Source organism: Heliconius melpomene, chromosome 2 (assembly GCF_056956725.1).
Source record: "Heliconius melpomene rosina isolate 202511_hmr_F chromosome 2, ASM5695672v1, whole genome shotgun sequence".
NCBI classification, from domain to species: domain Eukaryota; kingdom Metazoa; phylum Arthropoda; class Insecta; order Lepidoptera; family Nymphalidae; genus Heliconius; species Heliconius melpomene.
In genome coordinates this window covers 1461825-1479485 of record NC_140390.1, presented here as the reverse complement: position 1 = coordinate 1479485, position 17661 = coordinate 1461825, and the positions used below count along the sequence as shown (strand labels likewise).

General features: G+C 33.1%; 1 protein-coding gene across 1 annotated transcript in view; it reads right to left on the bottom strand.

The window, feature by feature from the left end:
- mbo (Nuclear pore complex protein Nup88) overlaps window positions 1-8320 on the bottom strand; it is an 89371-nt gene extending 81051 nt beyond the window's left edge. The window contains exon 1 of the mRNA XM_085202145.1: window positions 8027-8320. Coding sequence (XP_085058271.1) covers window positions 8027-8236 — 210 coding nt within the window. The 5' untranslated portion in view covers window positions 8237-8320. The remainder of the gene's footprint in view (window positions 1-8026) is intronic.
- Window positions 8321-17661: the final 9341 nt, after the last annotated feature.

Here is a 17661-nt window from a genome sequence, read left to right as displayed (position 1 = left end):
GTTCATTAAATGCTGTTTGTCGACGCCCTTTTTTTAAATTTTCAGCCTCTTTTCTTAGAATATATTTTCTGTGAATGCTGTTGATTAGTATACGAAGTGCTACACCCCAAAGGGCATGTTGCTGGAGGTAAATCTAATTATGTATCGTCTTGCTTATCAGACAAGTAGCGTCCCTGATTTTTTTACTCTAATGACTTGAATTACTTTCATTCAATACCTGTGATGTTACATTTTCAACTTTTCTGCCAGAAAAAGAAATGTACACAAAACTGATTGACCCTTGTACAGTCAACGTTATATATACGTAAATAAAAAATACAAAATTTCATAACATTTTTTTTCATTGCCTACAAAGTACAAATAATACAAGGGTGACAACTACGACAACACTACACAGCTCTCGTGGCCGGTGTCCTATACAATCCATCATTCTCGATTGTTCGCCCCGACCCATGTCCTGATCATTATTTAAAATATAGATGAGTGTTTTCTTTTCGATAATCGAGACCGTGATTGAGGGTAGAATACAATGGAGCCTTCCTTTGAAAGCGCAGCCAGCTTGGGGCTCGAAGGACCAGTCTCGCTTATTTGTATTAATAAATTGAAGGTACACTGTCCACGCTATCGAGGTCCCCGCCGTGTCGGCCGACGTTCCCTCTACGGTTACATTTTTAAAAGCGGTGGGCGGAACGGGGGATCAATTAAGCTGGTCTTTGTGAACATTCTATCGGCGCGCAATGAAAAGAGTTGTGATTTTCTTTGATATGCGGAGACGCGGTTTGCCGAGTGAGAAATCAAAGGGCGCCATCGTGATGCATGACGTGTTTTATTAAGATTTAATGCCGCCAACGACACTCGGAGGCGGGAAAAGAACGAGTCTCAAGTATTCGATGTACGTATTACATGGCGCCATTTTGTTTTCGTACGTACATACGTACAAGTGCCAGACATTAAATTAGAGTTTAATGTTTAATGAGCGTTTCCGAATTCATTTCATATTTGCACAAACGCTTCTAAATTTACAATTCATTGATTCAGAACAAGAAATTATTCTGTTAACATTTCTAAATCGAAAATAACAGATTAAGAGCTCAACCTTCTCGTTCTTTGTGCTTTTAAGTATCCAATTTGAGTCCTATTCAGTATTCCTCGTAAGACTGTATAATGCCTTTCTCAATCACGGTCCAGGTTTCGTGAAAACGGTACTAGCACTATCTGCGATCATCGGCTTAACATGCTCAGTTAATGAACACCCGTGGGCTTACATATTCGCTAGCCGTGCAGGCTATAGCTGGGGGGTCCCTGCCCCCACCCCCCAGGTTCCCATCCCATCTTAGCTTTAAGCTGGTTCACACTCGCCGTCTAGATTTATGCATCGAAATAAATTGCTCGAGGAAAAATGTTGACGGAGATTATCGGGATAGAAAAAAATGTAATCAACGCTAAAACGAATTGCTTCAATTTGATGCTATTTTCTGGAGATGGAAATATTAAAGTGGCTGGTATATTATTATTACTAGTATTTACGATAAATAAATAGTTTGAATTTAAAATAAATAGTATTTACTTGATTTATTATAATTACATGTATGACAGAGGTTTTTAAAAAATTAAAATAGATTATTTATTTTTACCGTATAAGGTATAGGGGTTAAAATACATAAATACTCATTTTATTCAATAAAAAAATACGAAACATTGTTAGCATGAATAATACTAAAAAACTAAGTTACTTCACAAAACAAAATTACCACACCCTAAAACGAATGTAGAACATACTCTAATCCTCACCAACATCAGGCAACATGTACCCAAGACTTTAAGGAAACCTGTTAAGTATCAGCCACTGTATTAAGTAATTTATCCATCTATCGAATACCCTGGGCACCTACTAATAAGTTATGACGTCAGCAATGTGTAGTTAATACGGACAGTTGCTTAGGAGTTGGGGGTAATATATCGTCTCTGGGATAATTGTTTATCTTTGTGAGATATTAAAGCGATTGTTATATTTGATGATGATATATTTATACGTATTTGTGTGTAAGTGAGAACATGACATATGTATATTGTAAATGTTATATATGATACATTCTGAGTTCCCGAGAAAACTCTAATTACATTATATACATTAATAGGCTGTTACCAGAATTAGACAATATTCCAAATATAAGTAAAACTACTTTGAAAAGGTAAGAGTACAAATCCAACCAACATTTAATACATTTTTAATAGATTTACAATATTAAACACGATGGAAAACTGGCACAAACATTAACGCACCTTAAGCCTACAAAATCCAAGCCCATCCCCAAAATGCTAAAACCATCGAAACTATTAACGTATTTGATTAAATCACCAAAGTACACAAAGGCACACATCTCACACCACAATATCGAGACATTATTAATTAAAATCCGCAAGGAAGCCGCACCTGTCCCAAGGCGGAGAAATCGGGTTAGACAAAGAAAGGGCCGATTCGCCTCGGGCCAGTAAATCCTTATGAGGATACTTAATCCTGCGGAGGACACAGAGGACCTCAGGACTAAGCATCGATACACCTATTTGTATTGAGATCACGTGTGCCTCTTTCCAAATCAAATAATGTAAGACAATGGGATATATGAACAATCATTTGTTAGGACCAACTTTGATATTGATATTTATTGCTTGTCTTAGACGTGGAATTGCTGTAACAGATGGATCAATTTAATTTTGATCCAATTATTTGTATTGTATTAGAAATTTGGGAACCGTAAAGGCTGTCGTGGCCTAGCGGTGTAGGGTTTGATGATAAACACGACGGTTGTAGATACGATTTCAAATAAATTATTATTATTTTCATTTAAATTTAACTCTAACTTTATCATATTTAAAAACAAAATGCGACGTTCTGTCGAGTAGCACCAATATAAAATGACGGATATGTATAAAATGATGAATGAATTGTTCTCCTTACTTGCCCCGTAATATTTCGAAAATAAATATATTAACAAAATCGTTATTACTGAAAATACTTGTACATTTGTAGACATATATACTTGTATATTTAGTTGAAAAAAAAAAATCTATGTGTCAAAATAATCACCTATGTAATTACAACCAGAAACAAATACAACAAATTAAGTAAAAACGACACAGCACACACATACCTACAACAACTAAAAGAAAAAGGGGCAATCTAAAAGCTAATAAACTTCTCAGAGAGCACGCTAAACAACATTTAAGATTTGCACCAATCCATCTACCTCCCCCAAGGAGAGAACCAGCTCACTCCCACTCACTCCCACTGTACTCGCCGATCCGCCACACCATAAATAAGACTACAATCGGAACAAATGGACAACCGGCAAATTAAACCCCACGGTGGTGCGTTTCGATTCACATATATTAGGCACATCGATCTAACACGTCCAACAAAGGCCTTGGCGGAACGTTTTGAAACACGCGATCGTCTTAGCTCCCCCCAAATATACGATGCGCGAATTTAAACTCACCACGTTAGTGCCTTGAGTGTAGAATTGATTAAAAAGTCTGATGGAAGACTGTAGGGGTTAAAGTTTACACAGAAATGTAAATATTAAATTGTGAACAAATAAATTAATATTGCATATAAATAATACTGAGTAGATAGATAATCAGCAAGTTATTTTTAAACCAATCTCTCAATGGGTAACCAATTTCAGGCAGTCGTGGTACAGTGGGATCTGTTTGTAATTGCTACAGTTGTCGGTTCGAATTCGGCACGGAGCAATTATTTATTATGGGTAGGTAATTTAATTTCATTTTTCCATTCTGGTAAGTGAATCGCAATTCATTTCCGCGATTCTATACAAAATTTCTGAAGAACATGTTTTGAAAATTGAGAAAGGAGTATCTTATCACAATCCATCTACCTACCAAGTTACACACAAAAAAAACCTTAAACTGAAGGAAGGAAAATTACGCAACGGTGTAAACGACGGCCCGCCTTAACGACGACGACCGAAAACAAAACAATCCAATGCTCACCACCTCGCGTCCGGTTGCTTACACTAAATTTACATTCTCCACCATCTATCCAAGAAGTCCATCCGGGATGGCTATAAAACGATCTTAAGGCCAAAGTAAAACGTCTTAGCTCTTTGTTGAGAGAGGATGGCGATCACTCGTTTCCGCTTTAATGACGTTAAGTTTGGCTCGCATTATTTGAGGATTGTTTGGGCCTGATATAGGATGGAGCAGGACTTACTTGCGAACTTGGGGATATATTTTCAACAGAATATCCGAATTGTTTTATGTAGAGTTACGTTAAATAGAGTACATTAGCAAATAATTTTTAAATTAAGCAGCACAAAATGAAAATTCGTTTATAAGAATTTTGCAAGGCCATATTTGAGGATGTTACGCGGCTGTAAATGCGTCAGGCTGTGAGTTCGATTCCCACTCGAGGAAATTATATATTTAATATTTTCATTACCTCGCTCTGGTAACGGGGCAATACTCAGCGTTGTATTCTTAAAATGCAATGTGTTCAGAATTCAGTAGAAAGTGGGGAACGGAAGTTTCTTAATGGTCTAAACATTAGGTTCCCAGGTCCTACCCTGCTATGTGAGAGATACAGCGTCAAGCTAAGAAAACAAAAGAAAAGGCAAAAATATTAAACGATAATCGTCATTACTCTTAAAATTATACCAAAATCTGAGTGGGTCGGACGTCTTTAGCATATACGCCGAAGGGAACTCATCGTCCGCATGTTTATAGCCTGATGCTATCTCGTAATTGTGACAATATTTGGTTTGGGCTTTTAAGGAGCCAAGGTAAATTGTGGAGAGCCATGAGGTAATGAAGTTTAGCAGAAATCGGCTATCTGATTAGGGCAATTTGGGTTAAGTGACACGACGCTGTTTGGAGATATGACTGGTAGTTCATCTTGGGATGGGAGCACTTATCTTTCTAGAAAATGGCGTAATTTTAAATATATTTTTTGGAATAATCAGTAACAGTAAAATAAGTGTATAATATTATTTTTATTCATATACTATAATATACATTCTGCATAATGCAAATAGCAGGTTAGGCAGATAGAACCTAACAAACTAGTGTTAACATAGGTACTCCATTCCCATTAGAGCATTTCTCTTTCCGACTTTCCGCAGCACTTTCCCTCGTTACTAGAGTGAGGAAATGACAATATTTCATTTCCTCAATTGGGAGTCGAACCCACAACCTGATAATAGCCGCATGCTTGTACCACGCCACGACGTGCCATTGTTACTGTATTTAAAGTAATTTATTTAAAATATAACGAATGTGGGTGGAAAAGAATACTTAATGAATATTTAATTTCATTCATTAGGATAATTAATACTTAATGTTGTAGGTACGTGTATTAACTTTACTTTTCATGAAATTAAAGAAAATCCATTTAGAAAGGGACCACTGAAATGGCTAACGATGAAAAGTACAAGTTCAGATTAACAATCGGGTCGGGAAAGAGGTTATATCGAGGTAAAGGGCAACCTCACGATTTGAATTGGTATAAATGTCTGGAAATGCTTATTGAAATATAAATAATGGAAAAATGTGATATTGTGGGTTCGATTCCCACTGGGGGAATGAAGTATTTAATATTTTCATTTCTATACTCTGGTAACAAGGCAAACCGCGGCGTTGAGTTCTGCCACTAAACACACAATGCCTCAAGAATTCAGCATAAATTGGGGAAGGTGCCTTAATGGATAGGGGCACTAGGTTCCGAGGTTTCCTGATTAAACTGCTATATACCTAAGGGACATAGCGTGAATATAAAAAAATATTATAATTAGATATATAAAGCCGTCGTAACGTAGTAGGGTAGCGTTCGACTAACGACGTGATGGTTGTCAGTTCGATCTCTATGCGCTGGATTGAACACTAGTTTTAATTACGCATTTCCCTTCTAAGAAGCCACTAAAAGAGAGGCATAAACTTACGAGAAATTAAAGAAAAAACATAATGTTCCATTTCACGTCACTGACCACTTCCAGTTACCCCCAAATCCTCGCCCAAGAGCCGGTCACTATAAATCGCCCTATGAGAAGTAGTGATTTAATCGGTAACCTCAGGGTCCCTCAGGAAACCTATTAAATCGTATGGTCAGAGGGTAATTAATTCGGCGGTAACGTTCCAAGTGAGATTAATGGCGGACCAGAAATTGACCTCTTCAGATGTCCATTGTAACGTGTACATTGTTTTGTTTTAACTTTATTATGTTAGTAAATGTGTTTAAAATCGAAATAAATCAAATGTTTGAAAATTTCGTACAGATTAAATATAATCGTTCAAAGGTTATCATTTTTTTCCAGAATAGTATATTAAGCAGCGGCCTGTCGTGGCGCAGAGGCACTAATTTTGACTGTAAACACGATGTGCTGTGTGTGGGTTCGAGGAAATTAAATGTTTATTTAAATTTATATTTCCAATACTTCACTCTGGTTTTCAGGCAAAACGCGGCATTGAATTCCACCACTTAACGCGCAATTTAGAATTCGGCGGAAAGTAGGGAACGGAATGTCCTTAACACTAGGTTCCCTCTGCCTACTCATATAGAGATACTTGAGGGTCCCAGGATGAACATAGGATCCTTTTTTTTCTCATATTTGTAATATTTTTGATATATACCAATATATTAAAATATTTATTAATTTGACATATAATTTATTCCGCCATGCTAATAACAACCGTCATTACTAAGCAAGTTTGTTGTTAGAAAACGTCACCCAAAATAAGCTTGCTTAACGCATCTCTCTATTGAAAACTGTAAATAATTTCATAAATATATTTAATAAATATTCTTATAGTTCAAGCAGGCGTAGCCGCGTTCGGTTCCACTAGTCTACTATAAATATAATATAACTGTATCAATCATTTAAATGTCAAAGGTTCATTATCCCGTCAAAATAATAATAATTAATTTTTATTTATTTGTTTGCTTTTATGAGCCGGACTGACTCAGACCAGTAACACTGTGATAAAATAAAATGTAGGTTCTACTATTGCAGTTGCTCTAACCTGATTCTCTTTATCTCTTCTGCTATGCATTGTTTCCTGCACTTAGAACGATAGCTAAAGGAAATCTAGTGTAAAATACTCTATTGTAAACTACTACTACTAAAATATTAATTTGCCGGCTTGCCTAATTTTTCAAGACATTGCATATAGAAATGTCGAACTCATTGGCACAATTTGTTTTAGTACCAGACTGAGTAACTCAAAATAATTCATTGCAACAATATTCTAATCCAATTTTAGCTTCACGCTGTATCCTTAGCGGGGTATTCAGAGAGAACGGGGGTACCAAACTCTACAGTTTTTACATACCTCTTTCGCCGCATCCACTATTGTCAACCTCTTCATATATGCCCTCTGGGGGATCATCAATGTTTGACACACTAAATACATAGCTCACTTGGGCTATGCCACAGCTGGGTAAAAAATTGTTGCAATCGGAAATAATGAAGTTTTAAATTACAATGAACAAAAATTCTAAACAAAAATTCATTTAAATACAGTTTTAGCCACTTCTTTTGGCAGTCCTCTGGGATATCTTATAAAATATTAACTCTTTCTAATTGACCAAAAGTATTCAAATTAAATTAACTAAATTTTATATTACTATTTGATTTAATTTTCATTTCCTCCTCCTTTTCTTACAGAAGTCAGTTAAAAACATATATTTAAGCAGTGCACTATTGGTAAATTAATAAACTTGTAACATAATAACCAAATCAGTTGACCGAAAGAAGATTATTTTAACAAAATAAATCATTTTGTTTGCTATATATTGCAATTAGTAAAATATATTAAATAGCCATGGTATAATTAAAAAATAGCACAAACATTGGTTTGCTATCATGTACAGAAAACATGATAGCAAACCTATATTTGCATAAATTACATGTCAGTTACAGAAATAACAATATGACAACATAACCTCAAATAATTTTGCTACCGGTAAAATATATTCAAGATAATTTAAAGCAATAATAAACTAATTAATTCTTACTTGATATGGAGTTTCTTCTTCCTGGTCTTCAAGACGTTTCAAATTTACACTGAACAAACAGTTTTCTAACGAATTCCACACATATAAAACATCATCTTTTAATTCAAATAAATTGCGCAACTTTTTATCACTGTCGTCGTTTAAACTTTCTTTTATGTCCTTAAATATTTTATGATTAGCTAATTTAGCTTCAAATAGTCGGCTATCCATTTTAAAAAAGGGTTTCGAAGTTTTGTTTTGGTACTATTGTTGAATTCTTTGACACTTGTCAAAATACTGGAATCGCGCTCAAATGCGTTTCGTTTCTGCACTGAAAACATTTTCGTTTGTATAGAAATTTAAAATTGTTTTATTTTTAGAATATTGCATATTTGTAACATAGCAACTGTTATAATATCTTAAGCATAAGTAAAATATTTATTATAACTAATATTATTAATTTATTGTAATTATAGAATATTTTTTAACCCTTTACTTTATACTGATTCTGATATTTAGATAGCTAATAAAGTAACTCAATGACTATTTATTTGAAAATCATGAAATCATGTCAATAATAAAAAGATTTAAACTGACTTTCAAATTATACTTAATATGCAAAACTTAACCAAAAACTAGAATTTAGAAAATTAAATTTTAATTATTGATTTGTAATTATTGTATTCTATGAATTACTTATAAACTCACTTTTCGGAATTATTTACGTTGTACGTTCTTGTATTGTGCTAAATTTCAAAAAATCAATCAGTTAAAAAGATTAGGTGCCTTTTTTAGATTGAAATTAACTTTTATATATTTATTTACACCTTTTGAAGCCATCTTGGTACAGAAAAATGTGAATTGTTAAAATTATCTTTTCCTAACAATATTTTTATAATTAACTAGCGGCCCGCTCGCGGTTTCACCCGCGTGAACTATGTTACTATCAATTTCTGTCTCCATGACTTCGTCCTAGTGACGTCTATGCAAAATTTGAGACTCCTCGCATTTGTAGTAACGAAGTTTCATACAAACTGTCGATCCCAAAAACAACCCCTTAGAAATCGAATATTGCAAATTCCCGTCTTAGCGAGCACCTACGTCCTATAAGTAACTCCTATGCAAAATTTGAGATTCCCAGCACTTGTAGTTTCTGAGATTTCGTGATGAGTGACTGACCTTTCGATTTTATATATATAGATAGATAAATTTAATTTCAAATTATTTCTTTGTCATAAACAATTAAAAAAAAATCAGATAAATAATATAAAAGAAAGAAAACCTCCAAACACGAAAAAAAATAAAAGAGCCCTACATCGTTTTCCTTAAAACAACAACAGCATAAAACAATAAAAAACCTATATCTGATATTCAACAAGCAATCGTCTAAGTAGGCACGAATGAAAATATAACACATAGAGGTGGAAACGTATTTCACTCAGATTCCAAATGGTTTCACGTAATTTCATCTCCCTTCTCCTTTCTTATAAATAAAGTAAGATATAGGCAACAATAAATTTCCTTTTCAGAGATTTGTGTGTATGTTATATCATTTAAATTCCATGTTTTAAAGGCCACGGACGGATGGTTTTACGGCATATTTGTAATTAGATTATACTCGTATTATTTTTAATATGGAATTTTATTTTTAAATACAGTAAATAGAAGAAAAGTTTCGTTGCTGATGAAAAGTATATCGGTAATTAGTAAATCTATGTTTAAAATATATATTCTAATTTACTTTTAAAAATGTTGCGCAACTCTAAAAATTATAAGAATGTCTTTAATTTAATGATAATTTAATTTAATTTGAATATCATGAACGTAATTTGTGGAGTGATTCATTTTTTAAACGTATTTTTTTACTATTCTAAAAAGAAAAGAAAGCTTCCATCTATGTTTTGGTATAATTTATTGGTAATAAATTATAATATTTAATTTTTTTCTTGAAAAATGATTAAACATTCGTACATTCCTCTATCATAAAAACGCAATACAAGACAACACTAAACTCAATTTGAATGGATCGTCTATATAAAAAATACAATAAAATAGCTAATGTACAAATATTATAACGGTATCTATAAACGAAATAAATATTGTTTGTTACCATCATAAATAAGGCTGGAGACAGACGGAGGGACACACGTCACCTTTTGATACATTTCCGCTGTCGTTATTAATGACAAGTCATCGGTGGCGTCCCGGCGGATGGATGGAGGGTTGCCACTTGCCAAAATTTTATTACTACTTTAAGAAAATATAATTATACTTTTTTTTAAAGTTAGATCTTATGTAATTGTAGTTTAGTGTTTAATGAAATATGTTGAAATGAATTGAAATAATTAAAAAATAATGAGGCTTCTAAATTCTCTATATCCACCACATAGGAAGGTAAGAATCCTTATAATATACAGTAGCTATAGCTTTTAATACTGTTTTATAATATTTTTTATTAGATCTAGTTTAATAATTTCATACAAATTCCAAACAGATATTAAATACTTCAACATGACTTTAACAAAATTTAATCATAACAACAAAAAAATATCCCAAAATCAATTTTTAATCTACACTAACATCCAATTGATACAAAACCCTCGGCATATCATACGTCGCGACCTGCCCGGCATAATAATAGAACCCCCTACCTCCCCGTAATGCCATGTGAGAGAACTGAGGAGCTCTGGTAAATTTATCAATAGCATTATATCGCGAAAACTGAGCACTCGCCTCTCCTTATATTTTATTCAGTATACGATGTTTTGACATTCATCTCGACGTTCGTTGTTTATTTGGAGAAAAATTGGTTATACTACGTCTTGACAACGAGTTCGATGTTGATAGACTATAGAGATGGAAATTTATTATTTGTTTAACTATAATCATTCTTATTATATATATTTTTTTTTTTAATTAATGACGTCCATTCTTCGCTTTATTTTTAACTGATCAGAAAAAGGAGGAGGGTCGACTTTCAGGGCCAGCCTTCTAAATATATTATGATATTATAAAAAATAATTAAATATAAAAAATAGAATTGACTTTAAAATTATATTCATAGTCACAATATTAAACAAAAACTAAATTGTAGAAAATAATACGTAGTATTTAATATACCAATTTATTATTAAAAAATCTGTAATTTTTGAAGTTAGTGTCGTCTAATGACAAATAATTATCAGTGAGGCGTTGAGTTTCGCCACTTAACACGTACTGTCCCTTAAAATTTTCCTTATTGTGTCTTTATAGTAGTTTTCCTTTAAATAGAAACTAAAATAAAACCCATTTCGTATTTAATTAAAACAGAACTAAAATCAAAATTCATAATTGAGTTATGTTTATTAAGAAAAATACTTGGTACTTAACATTATTCTTTCCTAAGTGTGAAATAACATTTAAAAATGTAAAAAAAAACATAATTGAATTAACCAAAAAAAGACAACTAAACCCACACACCCACATCACGTAACACAATAAATACACAAACACACACACACACAATTTACACAATATAGCCATACGTCAACATGTCAGAGGTCCTCTCGAGGCATCTACCCCAATTACTGTAAGAATTGTTCTTCGTATCCTATCTATTACTGAGGACGCTTGGGGAGGCTTGGGGAGTTTGGGACGTTTCGGGTAAAAAAATACTTAGTTTTTGTCTCGCAATGTCTGATTAAGATGATTGATTCTACGATCGGACGTACGTGTTGAGTATTAATTTCGTTATATTCCTGGACCTGTCCTAGCTGTTGATGTGTTGGTTGTTTTTAGAGACAAATTGCAGGATTTTTATATTGTTTGTTATTGAAAGCTTTTTTTTCGTTTTTTCTTGTTCTTAATTTTAATTTTTCAAGCTTTATCCCGCATGTAGTAGCGCAGGGAGAAGGAGTTTAGTCACTCCATTCCCCACTTTTTTTCTAAATATTTTTTAATGATTTTACCTGTCGTTGAATATTGTTAATTTATACAGATCCTTTTGTTTGACACTTTATTTTTAGTTTGTTCTTTTCTTTTTTAATATTTAAAGAACGTTGCTTGTGTGATAGTTGGAACCCAACGCCACAAATTTACTTAGCTATCTTAAATAGAGAAAACATCCCCGAACCTAGTGTACTGTTTAACTTTCTAAAAACATATTGAGATATTTAAAAAAAAACAAAACAATTTTTCTATTAACCCACAATTTCAACCACAGACTATAAATCAAAACAAACACCCAATTTATTACCCATAACAGCGCTATAAAGGTAAATCTACCCTCCACAAAACAAAACCAATAGAAATACAGTCCGCCTATAAATTCCCAAGAACGTCCGAAACACTTGAAGTGTGTCTTAACCGCTACCGTGTGGTACATATGTTAGCCAAGAAAGGGTTAAGCAAGTAGGTAGGTAGGTGTGGGGTGTAAGAGGGGGGAGGGATGGATTTACTTACCTCATTTGTTTGTGATGACCCCCGAGCACTATCTTCTGTACCTTGGTACCTTGTTTATGTTTGGTTTATATGGTATGTAATAGTAATATGTGGAAATTTTAAATTAATAATTGTTGTAATTGTATTGTACAAGGATGATTCTAAAAATATTTCTAAAACTATGCATAAATATTGAAAAAAACAGGTTCATTTCAGGCAGAGGAAATCTGGGGTTAAGATACTCTGTTCCCTTTTTTCCGTTTTTCGGTGTGGCAGAACTAAACGCCGGGCTTTTCCCTTGGTGCCAGAGCGTAGAAATTAAGATATTAATAAATTACATAAATATTGGGTATCACAATATAGCATGTAATAGATATACGAGTATGTATGTGTAACATATAATTATGTGAAAATTAATGAAAACGAAGATAGGTTGACACGCTGCGAAGATATACGAAAATAATAAGTAAAATGTCTAAAAAGTGCAAATTACTTATAATATTTTTTTATTTTTAATAATTTATTTAATTCAATTTGTCACCATGTAAACGTACTCTAAACAAGGACACGTTAACGCAACGGTATTGTATGGCAGTTTTAATATAAGGCGTTCGCGATCCATGCGATATTAGCGTCGGTGTTTCCTTACTGCGCTTACCTGAGCGCATGGTTGCGTCTGATAGCTCTCTGCCTATTTTTGAGAAAGATGAGAGTTAAACGGAGAGTTAGTTGTCGATCAATCTATAATTGATGGCTAGATTAGTTAACGAATTACGGAGGACAGGTGATGGACCACAGAAGATAAGACCATATTATCTTTTTAATTGATTTTTATATTTTAATTTTAATAAGAAAATAAGAGAGTTTATATAAGATATTTTTGTCTTATAAATAGGTATATTTAGAGATTATTCGTATATTATTTTTTCCTAATATTTTTATTAAAATTTTATTTGAAAAATATCAAAAATCTCGTATAAGAATTTTCTCGTCTATATTCCAGTAGGTACCTGCACTTACCTCGTCGCCGTTGGATTGGACGGTTAAGTAATGCAATGGTTCCTAGTACAAGTTTTGCATAATAGGATTTGTCCTGTAGTTCCGAAGATTTTGTAATGACTGTTGAAGTTTTAGAAGTAATGGCTTGTTTATTATTTTAGTTTATTGGGTACAAATTTTCCTAAAAGAGGAAAATTTATGTAAAATGTGAATCTACTTTCAAAAAATGTTAAGCTATTGAATATAATCATGTTTATTTTATAATATTAGATTGGGATCAGTGATTATTGAAGAGTTTTATATTATACTGGGATACAAAAAAAAATTGTACACAAAATAGAAAATGAACTCACAACCATTTCCTTTAGTGAATGTATTAAACCATATAACAACTGTGCAATATTTATCTTATCATTGATTAAAATATTTCTAAATCTAAATATGTAAAGGCCGTTGACTGACATTCTCTTTGATTGCTTTAATAATATCAATTTGATAAATATTTCTTATGTGTAATTGACCGATTTCTCTTTTCATTCTTTCATCTTTTGCCTTAGATCCAGAACGAATAAATGAAAATATTAATAAATAATAATTAATTCCCTTGAGTGGGGATCGAACCCACAGCCGTTCCGTTAGTCACACCCTTGTGCCCCTGTACAACTATGGCCTTAATAGATAATTTTTTAGTATACATATTTCCATAGTTTTTTAATTTCATTATTTTTTAATCTGTCATCGATTATTATTAAAGAACAATGGAAGGTGCCTGAGTTGACATGAGGCGAACGATTACAAATATAGCGTCCTATTCGAGGGATTCTAAATGTTTATAAAACTGAATTTCAATTAATCACTAGGCTACCTTAAAAGAAAAAGATAAAATTTTAGGTAAAAAGCTAAAGTCCTTATAGATTTTTTTTATTTCTTTATTATATAATTTCAAAGTAACAAAAATATTAAAGAAAAATCTCCTGAGTTAGGATTGAGGCCGGTCGTGGTGCAAAGGCAAAAATGTGTGACAGTAAACGTGACAGATTGTGAGTTCGATTCCCACTAGAGGAAATGTAATATTTAATGTTTTCGTCCTCGTTTAGTTACTCAACAAGTAATGCTTCCAGAATTCGGCGGAAAATGGGAAAAGAAGTGTCTTAACAGTATAGTTCCAGGTTCCCCCTGCTATGCTATCCGCGGGATAAAGCGTGTATCTAAAAAAATCTCGATATCATATACCTATCCATCAATGCATATACCAGTAAAAACGTGGAGATAATTCACAAAAGATTCACCCGACCGCAGCATCCCTAACATCGATGTTCAATATTTGTATGCAATTATCTTCTGTGAGGGTCTCAAGAGCCAATAAGGCGTGTTTAAAGAGATCCTTCTTTATATAGGTACTTTGGGGTTTGGATATCAATGGATGATCGTCTTTTAAAAATTAATAATTAGAAAAAAAATTAAAGCCGATGTCCGTGCGATTGACAATTTTACGGTTGTGGGTTCGATTTCCATAGGTAAATAGTAAAGTAAATAGGTAAATAGGTAAATATTTAGTATTTAGTATTTAGTAAATAGGTAAATAGTTAAATATTTCATATTTTCATTTCCGCGCACTGGTATAGAGATAAAGCGTTGAGTTTCGATACTTAACCCGTATATCTCCAAAGGTTGGGCAAAAAGTGGGGTACGAAGTGTATTAAAACTAGATTATTATGCGTGAATAAGCGTGAAGGTGCTATCTTAGTTTCAACTTCCGCAAAAAATATAGGTGAAGCAAATCTAGTGCAGACCCTCTTCCTAGATCTAGTCTAACAAGACCTGGTGTAGCATTTACATATGTATTTTACAAATATATGTTTTCCTAAAACCAATTAGTAACGCGGCGTTGAGTTCCGCCATTCGAACCACAGTCTCGATGTACTCGATGTCTCGATGTATGAGTACGTGTAGTGTAGTGTAGTGTGAAATAGTAGTGTTTTAACACTACGTTCTCTATGCCTACCGTGCGAATATGGGATACAGCGGGAAATAAAAAAACTTTTCATCAAGTTCTTTTAAAGCCATTCAAATAAATAGTTCTTATAACATATTAATGTACTATCATACAAAAGAGTACTTGTTAAAAAACTACTTATCATGGTTACTATGAAAATTTTATCAATTTTATCATTTATCGAAATGATTGCATACTTTATCTCTTAATGAGTAGATATACCTACAATCCCAAGGAAACGTGATTGTTAGGCCAGACGTCGTTATTTTATTCTGGGTTCCACTCGGATTTGCTTAAATATTTTTTAAGAAACTAGTCCCCCTTTTTTGTGTTGGAAAATTCCTTGGGAGGGAGGGATGTAATGTTAGTTTTTCTATATAACATGCAATAATAAATAATAAAAAAACAAATTCACGCTGTATTCCGCGTTTAGCAGGATAGTCTAAGGAAACCCAGTGTTACGAAACTCCGTCCCCCACTTTCCGCCGAATTCTAAACTCATTCAATGTTGAGTGACTGAGTTTAACGCCACGATTTGCCTCGTATCCACAACGAGATAACAAAAATATTGAATATTTATTTGCTCGAGTGGGAATCGAAGTCAGAACCTATCGGTTTTACAGTCTCCCGCTCATACCACGCCAACCACCACTGCCTCAAAAACGCCATAATATTAGAATTTTCATTAACTATTCAATTAAAAAAAGGTGAAAATCTACATATATGTATATATAGGTATATCAAACAACACTAAATCTCACGTGCATTCACATATATCGCTGTCGGTGAAAAGGCTTTGTCTCAAAAGAAAACAGGTCCGTTCATTAGCGGACAAGGCACACAAAGACGACGACTAAAATATGTAACTTCTAAGCTAACTAGTGTATTTTTTTTTTAATTTCGAGTATCCACGGAGCTCAAAGAACATCACTATGACGGGGGGTCGTTAGGTTACAAAGCTTGTTATACTTTAGTTCAATTCTTTTTAATTGTTTTACTGTAGTCTAAATAAGAATAGTTGTTACTATAGAAGCTTCTGGTGTTGAGTTTCGCTCATCATGCTGTTTTGGAAATTAAGTGGATAGTAGGGAAAGTAGTGTCTTAATTTTTAGTCACTCTGCCTGTCCTGCTTTATGTGGGGCTAGCGACCTGCGCGAGGTTTCGCGCAGATGACCTTAAGAAGACAGCATGAATCCGCTGGATTCAAAGGGCGCAGGACCGAACGGAGTGGTGAGCATTAGAGGAGGCCTATGCCCAGCAGTGGACTGTGAAAGGATGATGGATGGATGGGTCTGTTTCGGAGATTAGCCTCGTATCACTAAACTAAACGAAGACAGACAGAAAAAAATATTAAAATTGTTTGTTTGTGTTTTGATATCATGTAAATAACTATATGCATTTGGAAAAACACGGTTATATAGAAATCACAGATTTTATTTATACTTATAGATACAGTACGAAGCTAAAATAAAATGAAGTTAAAAAAATAATAATATGTTGATTTTTATTCGAATAATATTTAAATTTGATATTGAAAAAAAAATATTTTATTTATTTTTTTAATATTGAAAAAGTTTTATTATTTTTTTTTAATTTTTCATTTAAATATTGGATTATTGTCTATACTAATATAATAAAGCGGAAGAGTTTGTTTGTTTGTTTGTTTGTTTGTTTGTTTGTTTGTTTGTTTGTTTGTTTGAACGCTAAGATCTCTGGATCTACTGGCCCGATTTACATTGTTTTTGTTTTGTATGAAAGCTGCATTCTTCAGAAGTGCTATAGGCTATATAACATTACATTACACATATAAACTAACATATTTTAAAGTACTTTCTAATTTGACATGCAATTTATTCTGCCATGTTAATAACAACCGTCGTTGCTACGCGACCGCTACCGCGACGTTTTGATATTCATCCTTATGAAAATAAATATAATAGTCACTTTTAGCATTTTATCTAGATTGAAATTATAGTTTACTGTATAACATACTAATAAATAATTAAGGAGATGTCACTGATTCCAAATGACCTAGCCACCTAGCGGGCGGCACAGTATGACCGACGCGAACGGGCAGATGACGTTGACGGTTTTATAAATTTTCATACATTTTCGAACTTTATTTGTTGTTTATAATTAATTTAAAATACACTTTGATTCTCTTCTTATTTTATTTGATATTGCCCGCTAAAATTATCCTACTTAATAGAGAGAAATGTTTAGTTATTTCGTAGAGTCGATA